General features: G+C 38.4%; 1 protein-coding gene across 1 annotated transcript in view; it reads left to right on the forward strand.

Moving 5' to 3' along the window:
- The window catches only part of SLC16A10 (solute carrier family 16 member 10), a 112,804-nt gene that overhangs the window by 54,334 nt on the left and 38,428 nt on the right, over nucleotides 1-20,042 (forward strand). Inside the window, exons 2-3 of the mRNA XM_034991837.1 lie at nucleotides 15,510-15,654; nucleotides 17,797-18,259. Coding sequence (XP_034847728.1) covers nucleotides 15,510-15,654; nucleotides 17,797-18,259 — 608 coding nt within the window. The remainder of the gene's footprint in view (nucleotides 1-15,509; nucleotides 15,655-17,796; nucleotides 18,260-20,042) is intronic.

Raw genomic sequence — 20,042 nt, forward strand, 5'->3', positions numbered from 1 at the left:
GTAAATGTGGGAGAATAGACAAATCTCCTGTGCAGAAGAATTCCAAATAATTTATGTAGATAGATACTTTGTCCTCAAGGAAGTACAGCATAATTCCCTACCCCTTAAGTATGGGTTGTGCTTGGTGACTTCCAAGAATGCAGTATGAAAAAGGGGGAAAGAAGGTACACTTTACAGTGGAGAAACCTGACAAATACTACCTCATCCAGGTGATCAAGGTTAATATCAAAAGTGATAAGTCATATTGTGATACTATGTATTCTTGATATGATGTGATTAAATGGCACTTTACTTCTGTGGTCTTCCTTCCCCAAAACTCCTAACTGTAGTCTAAGCATGAGAAAAATATCAGACAAATCCCAACTGAGGGACAGTCTACAAAATACCTGATCAGTACTCCCCGATACTGTCAAGGTCTTCAAAAACAAAAGTCAGACAAACTGTCAGTCAGGAGGAGCCTGAGGAGACATGATGCCTAAATATAAAGTGGCATCCTAGAACAGAAAACGGGCATTAAGTAAAAACTAATGAAATATGAATAAAGTATGGACTTTGTATAGACTGAATAATGTATCAATGTTCATTAATTGTGACAAATCTACCGTAATAATGTAAGATGTTAATAGGTGAAACTGGATGTGGAGTATATGGGCACTCTCTGTACTGTTTTCACAACTTTTCTATAAACCTAACATTATTCTAAAAAGTTTACTTTTAAAAAAGTAGAGAAGACAAGGGTGCCTGGGTGGCTCAGTTGGTTGAGCATCTGACTCTTGGTTTTGGCCCAGGTCATGATCTCAAGTTTGTGGGATTGAGCCCTGTGTGGGGCTCCCCGCTGAGTGCGGAGTCTGCTTCTCTCCTTCTTCCTCTCCCTCTGCCCCTCCCTCCACTCATGCTCCCTCTCTCTATAAAATAAATAAATCTTTAAAAAATAAAAAAGAGAAGTCTCAAGTTTTTATCTTACTGTTGAGATAAGACTTGGGTATTTTTATTTTGAGAATGGGGTTTCCAAGAGTTGTAGATACGAGTAGCCACGCAGAATCAGTGAAACCATAAAATATAACCTCAAACTACCTGTAGTTTTAAGGCAGATATATGCCACAGCAAGTGTTAGAACTATGCTCCTAACTGCCAGCACCCGGGAACTTAAAGGTTCCCCCCCTCCCACAAAAAAAGTCTTTCTCATCTGTGAGCACCATGAAATGGCTATGCAGAAGTGATGCCTCCATCACTTCCGGTTAATAGCTCTTCTATTGTTATTTGATATATTTTTAATTCAGTGTTTTGAATATTTGTTTAAATATATATTTGATGTTTTAACAGAACTATTAATGATGTAATGTGAAGAGAAGCTTTAATTCCAGAGCAGTGGAATATATGGGATTTGAAGATTTCAATTTTGCCAGAATAGTCTGTCATTTTTTTTTTTTAAAGATTTTATTTATTTATTTGAGAGAGAATGAGAGAGAGCACATGAGAGCGGGGAGGGTCAGAGGGAGAAGCAGACTCCCTGCCGAACAGGGAGCCGGATGTGGGACTCCATCCTTGGACTCCAGGATCATGACCTGAGCCGAAGGCAGTTGCTTAACCAACTGAGCCACCCAGGCGCCCTAGTCTGTCATTTTTATAGTGAGCTTTATAAATGGAAGGAGTTTGAAATTGTTTTCCCTTTGTTAGCCCTTTAAAAAAAAAAACAAAAAAACATTTGAATGAGAGAGCACAAGTGGGAGGGACAGACGGAGAGGGAGAGGGAATCTCAAGCAGACTCTACACTGAGCTTGGAGAACTACGTGGGCTCGATCTCACGACCCAAGAGATCATGACCTGAGCTGAAACAAGAGCTGACTGCTCAACCCACTGTGCCAACCAGGTACCCCATATGTTAGCCCTTTTTTTTTTTTTTTTTTTAAAGATTTTTATTTATTTATTTGACAGAGAGAGAGAGAGGCAGTGAGAGAGGGAACACAGCAGGGGGAGTGGGAGAGGGGGAAGCGGGCTCTCTGCTAAGCAGAGAGCCCGATGCGGGGCTCGATCCCAGGACCCCGGGATCATGACCTGAGCCGAAGGCAGACGCTTAACGACTGAGCCACCCAGACACCCCTGTTAGCCCTTTTTAATAAAGTTATTCTACCTCCTCTGGTATTCTAGAGGAATACTTGTGAGGAACCTTTGAGGATCTGAAAACTAACTTTATCTTTTTTTATTCAATATTTCAAACAAACAGAATGTAGAGAATAATACAACAAATGTATGTTCTATATAACTACTACTCAGTACTCAGATTCTAATATTTTTTCCTTTTTAAAATGTAAAATATTAGACTCAATTGTAGTCACCTGTGTACCCCCTTCTTTATTTCTAATCTTCGCCTATGCCTTCCCAGAAGGTAATCACTGTGCTGAATTTGCTTTTATTATTCCCATTATGTATTATACTACATGTGTGAGTCTGTATTCCATTAGATACTAACCCCAACATTTCTTCATTCTAATGCTGATAGGCATTTAGATTGTTGCCATTTTTTTACTATTACCAACAACATTTCAGTGAACATTCTTATTCAGGTCTTCTTGTGCACATGTATAAAATTTCTCTGAAGTACATAAGTGGGAGTGGAATTGTTAGAATGTGGAGTATGCATGTCCTTGGCTTTCCTAGATGTTGCCAAATTGTTATTCACAATGGTTATTTCAATTGATGTTGGTATGCACAGGAGTTCCCATTTTCCCATAGCCTCACTAAAACTTGGTATGGTCAGACTTCTTATTTGCCAAATTATGGTCTGTTATTATTCTCTTAATTTGCATTTTTCTGATTACTGATGAGCATCTTTGTAAATGTGAATTGGCTATTGGGTTTTCTTTTCTCTGTATTTCCTCTGAACTCTTTTGCCCATTTTTCTATTGGGTTGTCTTTTTTCCTATTGATTTATAATCTATTTTTATAAATGCAAATGATAATAATTTACTACTTATATGCCCTACCATGATCTCCCATCCTGTGGCTCATTTCTTTTTGCTTTGGTTCTAGTGTCCTTTTTTGCATAGGAATTGTAAATTTTATCCATATTTTTCTTCATGGTTTGTGCCTATGACTAGAAATACTTTTCTATCATGAGTTCAAGATATTTTGGTGGGGGGCACCTAGGTAGCTCAGTTGGTTAAGCGACTGCCTTCAGCTCAGGTCATGATCCTGGAGTCCCAGGATCGAGCCCCACGTCGGGCTCCCTACTCAGCAGGGAATCTTTCTCTCTCTCCCTCTGCCCCTCCCCCTGCTCCTTCTCTCTCACTCACTTTTTCTCTCTCTCTCTCAAATAAATAAAATATTTTTTTAATTTAATTTTTTATTTTTTTTAAAGATTTTATTTATTTATTTGACAGAGAGGGGGAGCGGGAGAGGGAGAAGCAGGCGTCCTGCTGAGCAGGGAGCCCGATGTGGGGCTTGATCCCAGGACCCTGGGATCATGACCTGAGCCAAAGGCAGACGCTTAACCGACTGAGCCACCCAGGCGCCCTATAAATAAATAAAATCTTAAAAGTAGTTTTCATATTTAGGTTGCAATCTGGAATAAAGTTTTCTCCATGTATTGAATTTTTTTATTTGAGTGGCTATTTTTTCATATCCAGGATTTCTAATTAATAACTTTTTTTTTTTTAAGATTTTATTTTTTAGAGAGCGAGCGAGAGAGAAACAGCATGAGAGGGGAGAGGGTCAGAGGGAGAAGCAGGCTCCCCGCTGAGCCGGGAGCCCGATGTGGGACTCGATCCCAGGACCCTGGGATCATGACAGGAGCTGAAGACAGACGCTTAACCACCTGAGCCACCCAGGCGCCCTCTAATTAATACTTTTTTTAATGTACTTTCCTGTGTTTTATTTTTGCTTGTTTCATAGTTTTGTTTTTTTTTTTTAAAGATTTTATCTATTTGACAGAGAGAGACACAGTGAGAGAGGGAACACAAGCAGGGGGAGTGGGAGAGGGAGAAGCAGGCTTCCTGCAGAGCAGGGAGCCTGATGTGGAGCTCGATCCCAGGACCCTGGGATCATGACCTGAGCTGAAGGCAGATGCTTAATGACTGAGCCACCCAGGCGCCCCTGTTTCATAGTGTTTTTTTTTTAATGAAAATATTATTTTATTAATTTCTTTGAAAGTTCTAAACATCCTCATTTTGGAGTGGTAGTCACACTGGTCTACAGAATTAATTTCATCTGGAGTGACTATTTGCTAATTGGTAATTTGTTGGTAGTCTTTGTTAGCATGGGACTGACTTCAATTTTTTTGAATTTGAGTTTACAGAATCATTCTGAGTGGGAAATATATTGTTTTGTTTGATTCCCTCCTTCCTCACCCTCCCTCTCTAATGGGTCTTCTCTGGGATCTCTAAATTCCCAGTTTAGAACAAGATCTTTTAAGCTTCTTGTTCCACAGTAACACAAAATCTCGCAGACCAGCCAGAGAGCCAGTTGGGACCTTGTTTCAGGCCTACTCATGAGCCTGAGGCTGTATCCTCCCTTCCCCTAGAGGCTTGTAGGATTCTAAATCTTTAATCTGGATAGAAATCACTAAATTCCCAGTCTTGCCTCCAGTCTCCTTTTTAAAAGGTGTGGGGGCATTCCAGCTCTGGCCTTTGTCAGTGAGCTTGGCTTTCTTCTGTCTCACAGGGAGTACTTTTAGTCCTCTTAACAATGGCCAATGCCTGCTTCTAGACCTGGACTCCAGAAAGCAGGCCCAACCTAGCCTATCCCTTTTTGCAGGTAGTCTGTAGCCCATGACTGGGTCTTTTTTGAATCATTTAAAAAATATATGTGTATATTCTAATTGTATCTAATTGTATTACTTTGTATCTAATTGTATCTAACTGTATCACTTTGTGTTTGGAACAGAGGATGATGCCTGGAACTGTGAATTCACTGGATTTTGTCTTAATTTAGCTAGATTGTGAGCTTCAGGAAGGGATAACTTTTTATCCACAACTTCAAACATAATGCCTGGCTGTGTGTGCCTTGTGGGTGTTTTTTAATGAAGGACTCTTGGGCATGTCTTCTTTATTTTAAATTTTTTTTAAAAAAGATTTTATTTATTTGAGAGAGTGAGAGCACACAAGCAAGGGGGAGTGGCAGAGGGAGAGGAAGAAGCAGGCTACAACTAGGACCCTGGGATCGTGACCTGAGCTGAAGGCAGATGCTTAACCGACTGAGCCACCCACGAGCCCTGGGCATGTCATCTTATTTGTGTTTCCAACCTGGATATTTAGTTTGAATCCCACCAAAGTTATATAACCTTGGCAAGTTGCCTAGGACCCGTAATCTCTTTTCCCTCATCTTTATTTTTATTTATTTATTTATTTATTTATTTATTTATTTATTTATTTATTTATTTATTTATTTAAAGATTTTATTTATTTATTTGACAGAGAGAGGGAACACAAGCAGGGGAGCGGGAGAGGGAGAAGCAGGCTTCCCGCCGAGCAGGGAGCCCGATGCGGGGCTTGATCCCAGGACCCTGGGATCAGGACCTGAGCTGAAGGCAGACACTTAACGACGGCCACCCAGGCGCCCCTTTCCTGCATCTTTAAAATGAAGATAATACCTCACAGGATTGCCCGAGGAGCTAATGACAATTCTGTGCAGGTGCTTTCCATGGATTAGGAGATATCCCAGAAATGTTCTCTTTTCCATCTGTCTCAACCCCACCCTCATTGGTGATTAACACTTTTCTTGGCATTTGTTGTTGGATATAGTGTTCTATAAATGTCAGGTTAAAATGGTTTATAGTGTCCTCAGAATTTTATATTTTAATGATTTTTTTGGTCTTCTTATTTCTTTTTTTTTTTTTTTTTTAAAGATTTTATTTATTTATTTGACAGAGAGAGACATAGCGAGAGCAGGAACACAAGCAGGGGGAATGGGAGAGGGAGAAGCAGGCTTCCCGCCGAGCAGGGAGCCCGATGTGGGACTCGATCCCAGGACCCTGGGATCATGACCTGAGCCGAAGGCAGATGCTTAACGACCGAGCCACCCAGGCACCCTGGTCTTCTTATTTCTACTACTGAGACAGATGTGCTAAATATATAGCTGTGATTGTGGATTTGTCTAGTTCTGTTAGTTTTGTTTTATGTGTTTGTTTTTTATGACATCTATTTTTTGTTGTTGAAATCTTCCACATGGGTTCATTTCTTAATCAGCATTATAGAGGTGTAATTTATATGTAATAAACTATGTTTAAAGTATGTAGTTAGATGAGTTTTGTCATATGTATATACCAGTGAAACCACTACTACAGTCAAGCTAATGAACATAACCGTCACCCTCAAGGGTTTTTTTGTGCCCCTTGGTAATCCCTCCTCTAGCTCCTTCCCTCCTCTAGGTAAACACTGATGTGCTTCCTGTCCCTATAGATTAATCCATATCTATTAGAACTTTATATAAATGGAATCGTACTTTATGTACTCTTGATCTTCTTTCACTGAGTGTGATTATTTTGGTATTCATCCATGTTGTTGTATTTATCAGGAGTTCACTCCTGTTTATGTTGCTGGGTTGTGTTCCATTATATGAATATGCCTTACTTTGATTATATAGTCACTTATTTCTAAACACTTAGGTTCTTTGTAGTTTTTGACTGTTAAAAATAAAGCAGCCATAAATGTCTGTGCAAGTTTTTGTATACTTGTTTTTCTTAGGTAAATAGCTAGGAGTGGAATGGCTGGGTCATGTGATAGGGGTAGTTTAACTTAAAAAAAAAAATTCCCAAACTGATTTCCAAAGTGATTGAACAATTTTATATTCCTAGTAGCAGTGTGTGACGGTTCCAGTTGCAGGTTCCAGTTGCTCTATGTCCTCCCCAGCACTTGTATGATTAGTCCTTTTCATTTTAGCCATTCTAATAGGCGTGTGTGGTTTTTCATTATTTTTTTAAAATAAATTTATTTATTTATTTATTTATTTATTTGGATGTAGTGTTCCATGATTCATTGTTTGCGTATAACACCCAGTACTCCATTCAATACGTGCCCTCTTTAATACCCATCACCACGATTCATTATTTTTTAAATTTACATTTCCCTTATGACTAGTGATGTTGAGCATCTTTTCATATGCATATTTTCCATTTATATATCTTTTTTGTCAAGTGATTTTTCAGATCTTTTACCAATTTTTTAATTGGGCTGTATGCTTTTTATTGAGTTTTAAGAATTCTTTATATAATCTAGATATAAGTTCTTTATTAGGTGCATAATTTGCAGATCTTTCTGCCCAGTTTGTGGCTTGTCTTTTCATCCTCTTAACAGTGTCTTTCCATATCAGATAAAGGGCTAGTATCCAAAATTTACAAAGAACTTACCAAACTCAACACCCAAATAGCAAATAATCCAATCAAGAAATGGGCAGAAGACATGAACAGACATTTCTGCGAAGAAGACATACAAATGCCAACACACACATGAAAAAATGCTCAACATCACTCAGCATCAGGGAAATACAAATCAAAACCACAATGAGATACCACCTCACACCAGTCAGAATGGCTAAAATTGACAAGTCAGGAAACAACAGATGTAAGGATACAGAGAAAGGGGAGCCCTCTTACACTGTTGGTGGGAATGCAAGCTGGTGCAGCCACTCTGGAAAGCAGGATGGAGGTTCTTCAGAAGTTTGAAAATAGAGCTACCCTATGACCCAGCAATTGCACTACTGGGTATTTACCCCAAAGATACAAACGTAGTGATCCGAAGGGGCACCTGCACCCCAGTGTTTACCACAGCAATGTCCACAATAGCCAAACTATGGAAAGAGCCCAGAAGTCCATTGACAGATGAATGGATAAAGAAGATGTGGTGTATATGTATATATATTTATATTCACACATATACATATATATCTATATACACACATATACATATATGTGTGTATATATATACATATATATATATATGTATACACACACACACAATGGAATGCTACTCAGCCATCAAAAAAATATGAAACCTTGGCATTTGCAACAACATGGATGGAACTGGAGGGTGTTATGCTGAGTGAAATAAGTCCATTAGAAAAAGACAGTTGTTAGATGATCTCACTCATATGTGGAATTTAAAAAACAAAACAGAGGATCATGGGGAAGAGAGGAAAAAATAAAACAAGATGAAATCAAAGAGGGAGACACACCATAAGAGACTCTTGAGTGTAGGAAACAAACTGAGGGTTGCTGGAGGGGAGAGAGGTGGGGGGATGGGGTAACTGGGTGATGGACATTAAGGAGGGCACGTGATGTAATGAGCACTGGGTATTATATAAGACTAATGAACCACCGACCTCTGCCTCTGAAACCAATAATATATGTTAATTGAATTTGAATAAATAAATTTTTTTAAAAGTGTCTTTCAAAGAGAAGTTCTTAGTTTTAATGATGTTTACTTTATGGATTGTTTTTAATATTGTATTTAAGAAATCTTTGCCTAACCCAAGGTCACAAAGATTTCCTCCAGTGTTTCTTCTAGAAGTTTCATAGTTTTAAGCTTCACATTTAAGTTTTATCTATTTTGAAGTAATTTTAAAATATTGTGTAAAGTAGGGATCAAATTTTATTGCTTCCTATATTACTGAAGCTCTGTTATTGAGTGTATATAAATTTATCATTGTTATATCTTCCTGATGCATTGACACTTTTATCATTATAAAATATCCCTCTTTGTTTCTAGTAATACTTCTTTTATTAATCTGTTTTGTCTAAAACAAGTAGAGCCACTCCAGCCTTCTTAGGGTTATTTACATGGCATATTTTCCACCATCTTTTTATTTTCAATTGATTTGGATATTTGTATTTAAAAGCATCTCTTTAAACAGGATATAATTGGTTCTTGTTTTTTTTTTTAATCTAGTCAGATAATCTTTGCCATTTGATTAGAATCTTTTGTCTACTTTTATTTAATGTAATTACTGATATGGTCATATTTAGGTCTGACATTTTGCTATTTGTTTTCTATTTGTTGCATCTGTTTTTTGTTCTTCTGTTCCTTCTCTTCTGCCTTAACCATTAATCAAAGAATTTTAGTAATCTATCTTAATTTCTCGGTTGACCATTTAGCTATATCTCTTTGCATTATTTTTTAATGCTTTCTCTGGGGATTATAATCTGCATCTTTAAGCTACCCAAATGCATCTCAAGTTAATACAACATTGCTTCAGGTGAAATATAGGAAACCTGCAATAGTATATAACATTTATCTTCATTTTTAGTGTTGTTATCATATACTACATCTACATACAGTGTTATAATTTGCTTTAAACAGTCATATAAGTTTTTATAAATAAATTATATGGAAAAAGCATGTGCATGTGTATTTCAGTCCTTCCTTTGCACCCAAGTTGCCAGCTGGTATCATTTCCCTTCAGCCGGAACCAGTCTCTTTAGTATTTCTTGTAGGGGAAGTTTCCTAGTGACACATTCTCTGTTTTTATTATCTAAAAATGTTCTTATTTTATCTTCATTTTTTTGAAGGATAGTTTAGCTGGATATAGAATCCATGGTTGACAGTTTTTCATCTTTCAGCACATTGAATATGACAGTTCCAATGTCTTCTGTCCTCCATTATTTCTTATGAGTTGCCAACTGATAATGGTATCGTTGTATTCCTTGGATATAATAGATCATTTTTTTCTTTTGCTGCTTTCAAAATTTTCTCTTTGTCTTTGGCATTGTGAAGTTTCTGATGTGATTAGGAGTGGTTTGCTAAGAGGTTCTTTGAGCTTCTTAGATCTCTTAGGTAATGTTTTTCACAAAATCTGTGATTTTGGGGGGTCCACTCATTATTTCTTCGTATATGTTTTCTGCTCCTTTCTCTTTTTCCCTTCTAGGACTTCAGTTGTACATATGTTGGGCCTTTTGATTTTTGTCTCACAGATCTCTAAGACTCATTCTTATTTAATATCTTATTCACTATTTTTTTTTCTCTCTTCTTGATATTGGCTATTTCCTGTCTTCAGATTTCCATATTCTTTTTTTTTTAAAGATTTTATTTATTTGTCAGAGAGAGAGAGAGAGCACACAGGGAGCAGCAGGCAGAGGGAGAAGCAGGCTCCTCACTGAGCAAGGAGCCCAATGCAGGACTTGATCCCAGGACCCTGGGATCACGACCTGAGCCGGAGGCAGATGCTTGACTGACTGAGCCAGCCAGGCGTCCCCAGATTTCCATATTCTTTTTTATCTTTTGTTATCAATCTGCTAGTGAACCTATGAATGCATTCTTCAGTTATTGGCTTTTCACCCCTAGAGTTTCCTTTTCTTTTGTGGTTTCCATTTCACTGTTGAGATTCCCTATCTGCACACTCACTAAGACTATACTTTATATTTAATTATTTGGAAATGTTATCCTTCTGTACTTCTAATATGTTTATAATAAACATTCTGAAGTCTTTGCTAAATGCAATATCTAGCCCATTCAGGGTCAATTAATATTACTTATTTCTTTGAATGTCTAATAATCTTAGGTTGAAACACATATATTGTAGATATATTTTGAAGTAAGGCTCTGATTCTGTTGTGTTCTTCCAGGGATTATTGAGTTTTTTTCCTAGTAGGCAGTTAGCTTGCCTAGACTCAAACTGCAAACTGTCACTCCATGATGTGCAGCAGGTGATAATCTCTGTCCAGTTCTTACAGCTTCTAGCTGCTGCTTTTCTTTTTCTCTAGCTGCTACTTTTCTTTAGTCTGGCCTCTAACTAGCCTATCCAGCACCTGTATAGTTTGTGGATTCTCAAAAAAAACCCAGACTTAAAATTTTTAATTCTTTCAGTTTCAGCTTTCCAAGGATAAACTCTCCTCCACCTTCTGACTGTTTTAGACATTTTCCTGTGTTTAAATACTTTTTTTTCAACACACACATTATAATTGTTCTCTGCAGGAGGGTTTGCTTGACCACTTTACTCTGATTCTATTAACAGAAGTTGATGGCAAATAATTTTTTTAAGGATTTATTTATTTTAGAGAGTGTGCACGTGTGAGTGGGGGGAGAGGCAGAGCAAGAGAGAGAGTCTCGAGCAGACTCCCTGCTGAGCATGGAGCAAAACACAGGGCTCAGTCTCACAACCCTGAGATCATAACCTGAGCCAAAATCAAGAGTTGGACGCTCAACTGACTGAGCCACCTAAGTGCCTCAAAAGCAAATAATTTAAAAACCACTCCTTAGTTGAAATATAACTACCAAATAAAATTTAGGATGGCAATGAAATGGTCAAGTCAAGTACAGTCTACTCATTCTTGAATTTTTGTGTAGTTTCCAGACAGCTCTATGCCCCAAGAGTCATTGGGACTTTGTTAAATAATATTTTGCATTTTAATCTCAGTTTTGTATACTATTGTTGCATTTTATTTGAAGCTATTAGACCAATGTTAAAATATTACAGAGCAAAGATGTCTTGAAAGAGGCCAAGATCAAGTGGAAATGGGGGTTGGAGCTACCAAAAAAGGGCAAAAGAATATCAACCTTAAACGAACTATAGTAGTTCTTCCCTTTGAGTATTTTCAATTGTAAACACTTTGCACTTGCAATCATTTACATCTGCATAATTATAACACCTTTATTTTACTTAATATGCAGGAAAATCTTTTTTTATTTTTTAAAGATTTTATTTCTTGAGAGCGAGAGCATGAGGGGGGGAGGGGCAGAGGGAGAGGTGAAGCAGACTCCCTGCTGAGCAGGGAGCCCTACACAGGGCTCGATCCCAGGACCCTGGGATCATGATCTGAGCTGAAGACAGACGCTTACCCAAATGAGCCACCCAGGCACCCCTGCAGGAAAATCTTCTTCTATATTAAACCTAACACTTCCTTTGAGTGATGTGCATCACTTTGGCCATATACTGAGAGCTGAGGATTGATTCTTGGTATGGAGTAGGAAACAGGATCTGAATGGGAAAATTGGAAAGCTTCCAGGTGTTTTTGAAAAAGATTCCCCAATGTGCCCTTTCCTGGATGTCTCTCTCTAATATCACACACACGTATACAAACATATTCTAAAGACTTTATTATACATTTTTTGACATCTGTATCTCTTAAGGCAGTTATTATATTCCATGTGGTGTTCTGATTGGACTTTTGTTTGCATATATGTTACTAGATTGAAAATTATTGGAAGGTAGAGAAATCTCTTGGTTGTTTTTATATTATCAACAGCCTAGGATAGTGCCTTGAAGGAAATGGCACTTTTAATAGGAAGGGAGAGAGTGTTGCTATTCCATAACTTAAATAGCACCTCTTCCATTGAAAAAGATTTGTTTTCAGGGCACCTGGGTGTCAAATGGTTAAACATCTGCCTTTGGCTCAGGTCATGATCTCAGGGATTGAGATTGAGCTGGGATTGAGCCCTGCATCAGGCTCCCTGCTCAGCAGGGAGTCTGCTTCTCCCTCTCCTTCTACTACTCCCTCTGCTTGTGCTCTCTCGCTCTCTGTCAAATAAATAAATAAAATCTTAAAAAAAAAAAAATCTGTTTTCTCAACAATAATAGGAAACCCTGTGCAGGTGTTTGGTTGAATTCCATCAAGGGACTGGGCTAGTTTGCTTTATTTAATTAATTTGTTTGTTTGTTTAGTTAGTTATGTTAGTCACCATATAGTACTTCATTAGTTTTTGATGTAGTGTTCCATGATTCATTGTTTGCGTGTTTTTTAAATAAAAATTTTTACCATGCTGGGTATAGTGACTATGTACTTCAGTTTCTCAATTGTTTTTTGTTTTTTGTTTTTTAGAGATTTTATTTATTTATTTGAGACAGAGAGAATGAGAGAGAGAGAGCACATGAGAGGGGGGAGGGTCAGAGAGAGAAGCAGGCTCCCTGCAGAGCAGGGAGCCCGATGCGGGACTCGATCCAGGGACTCCAGGATCATGACCTGAGCCGAAAGCAGTCGCTTAACCAACTGAGCCACCCAGGCGCCCAATTTTCTCAATTGTTAAATGAACTTAATAGGAGTACCTACCTACAGAGGTTTGGGGATTAAATGAGATCATCTCTGAGTATACAAATACATTACCTCAAAACTTTATTGAGTTTTTATTAATAATCACAGACTTCACAGGGGTGAAAGACAATAGCAGTCTTTTATTTTTATGATGTGTATCATAACCCATAAGACCTTGCATTCTCTGGGCTGCCATGTTAAAACTTTGTAAAAGCTAGAAATTTTATGAGTTAACAATGGCAAGTAATTATTCATTTAAGAATTGGTTTCTTCTTGAATTTGATCAGAAGATGGACCTAACTTCATCTGTTGTTGATTATTATCATAACAGAATGTGCTGTTGGGATTTTAGCCAAGACACTAAGGTACAATAGTGTGAAATTCAAAAGTGACATATTTCAAGAACCAATTAGAGGCTCTAAAACACATAAGAAGGACACTTATGGGTCAAGGAAGAACATTTTGTGAGGATTCTTCCACAAAATTACGCTATGGCTTCTTTTATCACATAGGAGAAGTAGAGGTGCATGCTCTCTCACTTGATATCTAGTGAGGGGAACTTGAGAGGGACCATTTAGAGATTTAAAGAGTTCTCTTCAGTTAGGGGGCCCAGAAGACTGGGGTCTGAATCTCCTAAAAAATCCAACAAGGAGAGAACTATAGCTGGCTAACTGCTCCCATCGGCAAAGCTATCCAGGAGGTGATTGTGTTGGAATTTGTCTACACTCCCACATTTGTCAGGGCAAAGCAATATGAATGTTTCCTGTACATCAGAGGCAAGCTTAGTGCAGGAGAGGGGCAGTCTGGAGCAGTTTTGATTCCTGCCCAGATACACTGCCTACAAGGACAATGAAGCTACAACAGTTGGGTTTTTAAGTAACAGCAAGAAAGCCAGGAGGAAAATGAATTATTCTTGCCAGTGGAGCCAGAAGGTCTCTGAGGTGAGACTCTGAAGAACCCACAAAAGTGCATCTGAGAAGAGAGTCAGCTTCAAACATGATCCGACAGGTCTTTTGGCAGGACCACTTATGATGGCGTCTGCCTTCCTTGTCCCAGCTTCTCTCTTCCCCATCCCTACTGTAGAGAGTATGGCAGCAAGGGAAGGGGGGAAGAGGTCATGAAAAGGGACAAAGCTGGGGTTGGGGAAGAAAGGAAGGTGTTAGATCCTCTTTCAAGATCAGCAGACTCAGGGGGAGTGACTTGCCTAAGGAGATACTGTAGTTGTAGGGCCAAGGGATTTGGACCTAAATCTGTTTGTTGTTTAGCCCACATTTACTTAGGTCCCATTCGTTTTTTATACTTTCTAAGAAGAATTTATAGACTTAATATCTTTTGAGATCACTCATTTCTTTGGTAGAAAATTACCCTAATTTGTATTCAGTATTTATTTCTCTTTTTTTGGTTCCCTTTTGTTGTAGTTTTTACAGAGTCAGATAGGAAATTATGACTTCTGATTCTTAAGGGTTTTTTTGTGTGTGTGTGTGAAAGATAACATACTTACAGAAAAAAAGAAAAAAGTGTGTATGTGGTTTCATAAATAAAGTGATACCCAGAAACTATTATCCAGGTCAACAAATAGTCTACCTGTTATGTCTTGATTCCCTTAGCACAAGAACTAAGCCCAGACTCTAGGCAGATGTTCAGTTCTTAACTACTGATTCCAAATGATTATAATTCTATTTCCTACCCCTAAGTGTTAACTACTATCCTGACTTCCAGTGGTCATCATTTCTTCAGTTCGACCACCTAGGCATGCATTCCTAAATATAACTCATTTTTTAAAAAAGATTTTATTTATTCATATGACAGAGACACAACGAGAGAGGGAACACAAGCAGGGGGAGTGGGAGAGGGAGAAGCAGGCTTCCCGCTGAGCAGGGAGCCCGATGCGGGGCTCGATCCCAGGTCTCTGGGATCATGACCCGAGCCGAAGGCAGAAGCTAACGACTGAGCCACCCGGGCGCCCCAATATAACTCATTTTTTAAAAAATGACTTGTGCAATCTAAAAAACAAAACAGGGGTGCCCCGGTGGCTCAGTCGTTAAGCGTCTGCCTTCGGCTCAGGTCATGATCCCAGGGTCCTGGGATCGAGCCCCGCATCGGGCTCCCTGCTCAGCGGGAAGCCTGCTTCTCCCTCTCCCACTCCCCCTGCTTGTGTTCCCTCTCTTGCTGTGTCTCTCTCTGTCAAATAAATAAAATCTTTAAAAAAAAAAAAAAAATGACTTTCTTCCCATAGACTAGAAATTTCTTAAAACCATAGATAACAGGTTAGAGATTAATAGTGTTTGGGTATAGGAGAATGATTTGATTAAGAATACAAACTTCTCAAGAATTCAGTTAAACACAAATAATTGCTGTGCTAGTTATAATTAGTACTGGCAAGTCCTTTGAGCTGTGATTCAGATTTGCTTCTAATTTATTCCAACTCCCTCCCATTCCAAAAAGTAATAGCTTTTTTTGCACTAATATTGTTCTAAATATGTATTATATCCTATGGGATAAGGACAAGTGCACTTTGCCATATCATAATGTCCCTTTTGTCCCTCTTTTACAGCATGGGTAAGTTCTCTGTCCATGGGGATGATTTTCTTTTGCTGCCCAATAGCCAGTGTCTTCACAGACATGTTTGGTTGTCGGAAGACAGCTGTTGTGGGTGCTGCTGTTGGATTCATTGGACTCATGTCCAGTTCTTTTGTAAGGTAAGGACTTGGTTCTTCATGCTGCTTTTCAAGAACTGTTAGATACCATAGAGTCGTTCCTTCAGAAACTTTGCTGTTTACAAGGAAAAACCCTCCTTTTCACTGCATAAGCTTTAAGCAGTATGACTTAAACAGTGTTATCCAGAGCAGCAAGTCAGAGCTTCATGATTTGAATGTTTTTGCTTGTAGCTCTCTCATGTTTTTCATTCAATTTCGTTTTTCACCCACTGATCAGAAGCTACCAAGCTTTCAGAGGCGCAAGGGGAAATGTGATATAAATTCCAGGTGTTGAACCCACTTTCCTATAGTTCAAGTTCTGCCTTCTTGGGAGAGCCTTCTCTAGCAACTCCAGGTCACATCAGTATTCCTGCTCGGAATCCTTTTTACACTAACATAATTGTTATTTACTGACTTAAATTGCACTTCTTCAGTTGTCAAACTTCAGCAGTTGGAACGAGCTGTTACTGAGGTGAAAATTTAGAAGTAAAAGAGGCTCAGCAGCAGTGAAAATGCCATCGTTTGTGCTTATGTGCTTTACTCTGTAGGAGAGATATGAAGCTAATATCACCCAGCATTTAGTATTTAAAATAGTGTGCAAGAAAGTGTTTCCGAATTATATCCATGGCTGTCTGGTTTTCCAACTGACAGCTTTACAATACTGCAGAATAATTGTTCAGATATAGATGTTCATGATGATACTGTGTTGTGAGTACTATTTTTAACATATGCTTTGAAAAAGGCAGAGAAATGTATAATAGATCTAAATAAAAATAGCACCTTAAGAAGTAAGTTGCAGTTACGTGGAAAAACTGAGGCAGAATGAATAAAGTATTATTTATATTTTCTATATTATTATTTGGGGTAGATGTCTTGTTTCACTAAGCAGATTATGAGAAGGGCATTTTCACATTTTTAATATTTTTTTTTCACCAAGTACCTGGAATGTATAGCTGCTAAATATATGATATGGAATAGAGTAGAGATTCAGTAAAGGGTGATCAGAATGAGGTAAAATTAATTCAGGAGAGCCCAGAAGTGACTCTTGAGACCCTTTTGGAGATTGTGCTAGCTGTGGGTGACTAGAGGGGAAAGGGCATCTTAGAGGATTGCCAACATGCCTTGATTTTATCAGATGCTAGAGTTCCTTATGATTACCTTAGCATATTGCTAGACTAGTATTATTGTTCAAAATTTAATTATTAACCAACTTTATCTGTGTTAGTTTCTAATAAATAATTTGCCTTTACTACTGATATATAGCTTTTTGAATGGACTTCTCAAAAGAAATAACTTCAGTTTTCTTTTAGTCCTTACCTTAATTGTTTCAAAGAATGTAATAATATGATCCTTGACCTTCATAAGAGATGTGTAATTATTTTTGGTTAAACTATAAAATTCTTAATCTTTTGTTATTATTTTGAGGTCTACATGGCCTTAAAACTTACAAGGTGGGATCACTAATAACATACTTCACGAAGTCTTTCTGCAGTCAGAGTATCATTTCTTGTTATCTTGCACAACACTGAGAACCGCGCAATACAGGGGTGAAGGTTGGTCTACAGCCCTTAGGCCAACAAAAATGAGGTACAACTGCTTCTCTGTGCAAATGTTTCTGACATAACCTTGGGGAGAAAGTTTCAAATGCAGCTTTTCCTTTGAATAGATTGCTTGGTAAGTGCCTGGGAAATCTCAGTAAAAATAAAATAATGAGTTTTCATTGTAAAAGTATAATTTTTCAAAGCTTTTATTGAGACGAGGTTTTTTGTTAGTTTCATCACTGTCGGGCTTGCTGAAGCCCCTCCCGGCCCTGTCCTTTCTGAGCTGTGCAGAGCACAGCAGTTGCCACCGAGGGCTGCTCGGCTCACGGGAACTCCATGGAGAGAGGAAGGAGGGACAACATCTCAGATGGCCTTCCTGGTCATTTTTCACACACTTGAGGCATTTTATTATCCATTCAGGTTGAATTAACATCTTTTTAGTGTCCTATTCTTGATGTATTAAGTTTATCACCTCTTTTTGGTAAGTCTTTCCTTGTATACAATAGGCTGATGAACTGAATACCCACATTGCTGTGAGGTTTTATTCTGCCAAGCACTCGCTACGAATAACGACCGCTCCTCCATCTTTTTCATCTTTATACAGCTCCATTGAGCCTCTGTACCTCACCTATGGAGTCCTGTTTGCCTGTGGCTGCTCCTTTGCCTACCAGCCTTCGCTGGTCATCTTGGGCCACTATTTCAAGAAGCGCCTCGGACTGGTGAATGGGATCGTCACCGCCGGCAGCAGCATCTTCACAATTTTGCTGCCTTTCCTGTTACGGGTCCTGACTGACAGCGTGGGCCTCTTCCACACACTGAGGGGCCTCTGCATCTTCACGTTTATTCTCTTTCTGGCTAGCTTCACTTACCGACCTCTTGTTCCAAAATCCAGAGACAAAGAGAGTGGAACCAAAGGAGGCCACAGATTCTCCCTGTTTTCCAGGAGGAAGTTTGGTCCTCCACAAAAAGTTTTCAATTTTGCCATCTTCAAGGGGACTGCTTACGCGGTTTGGGCAGTTGGAATACCACTTGCACTTTTTGGATACTTTGTGCCTTATGTTCACTTGGTGAGTATGCTTCTTTTGCTTTGCTGGTAATGGGTATTACTATTTCATACAGGAAAAGTTCTTAGAAGAGCAAGATAGATCACACTGAAGCTGGCCTTGCCTTAAGCATTATCCTGGTGGTAATTCAGGGACTCTCGAAATTCAGGGTCCCTTAAGACAAGGTCAACACATCCAGCAGATCATTAAATAGAGGGTATGTTTCGTGGTGTGCATTGGTATTTTAAAAATTGCCAAACCTAAATAAACAGAAACAACTTTTAAAAATTAAAAAAAAAAAAAAAAAAAGGATGGCTAAAATACTAGAATGGATGTCATCAATACAAAAACTTAATAGGTCACATTTTCTCTAAGTAGCTTACAAATCATAATCAGGGACAAAGATGGTGCAGTGATTTTGCCAACATCAATTACTTCTTGACAAAAGGGTACAGAAATGAGGTAAACTGTAAAAGCCAATGGCCTTGGCACAAAGAAGCATTACATCTACTTGTGGGATACTTCTGGGAGAATGGGAATTCTTTTCAGAGGAATTACTGAAATGAGAGAAATGGTAGCAAGTTCGAAATGTGGGGAGAACAAGATTTCACAGGAAATTAAGAATTCAAGTGCTCAAGCAATTTATATTGTTTACTTCTATCTCAAAGGCAAATTTAAGCCTCTTGATACTGATACAAGAATTAGCAGTATCTGAAGTATTTGCCCCTGGCGAAATTTGCTCAAAGTGCTTATTTATGTTTCTTCCGTTTTTCTTACTGTTGTGGCTAAAATGTATTTACAGTTCAACATGGTTGATAAATGATAAAAATGATGCTAGGATACACTTTTATCTGTACAATATGTGTATGAACTTGGATCTTTTCTAGCTTTTAGTCTACTTTTGGACATTCATGCAATTTTAAAGTTTTGGTGGAAGTTGGTAACAGCTCAAGGAATTCTGGGTTCAAGGAGTCAGCTAGTAAACTATGTCATCAACTCTTTGTGGGTTCCTATGCTGAATTCAGAAAGGAATTAAGTCAAGGAAACAGGAAGAGGAATGGTAAGCAGTCCTGGATCTAAGAATAATTTTGATTTCTCAGTTCCTCTTATTCTCATTTTAGCACAAGTGTTGAAGAAGCAACTGGGATGACCAATGGGAGGCAGGGAGAAGGAATAGTTTTTAGTACTCTTGAGTCACTTGGCATTCTGCAGAGACTGAGGTACTAGGTAAAATGCCCTAGTGTGTGACCCCTGTCACCTATGTAGTGTGTGGCTACATCTTGACCTGATAGTCCATTTTCACACTTTTAGGAAGGCATATCTAAACCATCTGAAGCTATTTTTTTTGTTAGAATATAGATCCGTTGTTGGAAGGGTCTACTTTATCAACTATCTTTTCTGTAGCTTTTATGGTTAAAACACTTGTGGTGTCCTTCTCAAAGATAAGAAGATTTTTAAAAAATTTTTCTTTGGTGCTACAAAGTGAGCACATGCAGAGAAATCAGTATCTCAGTTTTGTTAATACCAGACATTTGCCTAAGGATAAGGGGTGGGTGACTGTGTAGTTATTTCTGGTAACATATTTATAACTTGTAAAATAATTTCACATCTATTATTTCATCTGACCTTCACAAAAAACCTGTGAAGTAGGCAAAATAAACAGTATTAGCCCACATTGCTCAGGCTGGAAGACAGATCCATCATTAGCCAAGATGTTAAGCGACTTCTGGTTCCCATTCAAAGATGTTAAGTGAAATGACTCTGCCTAAGGAAATTTAACAAATATGTTATTGGTCGTCGTCGTCTT

This window comes from Mirounga leonina, unplaced genomic scaffold (assembly GCF_011800145.1).
Source record: "Mirounga leonina isolate KUSES-001 unplaced genomic scaffold, KU_Mleo_1.0 Mir_53, whole genome shotgun sequence".
NCBI lineage: Eukaryota > Metazoa > Chordata > Mammalia > Carnivora > Phocidae > Mirounga > Mirounga leonina.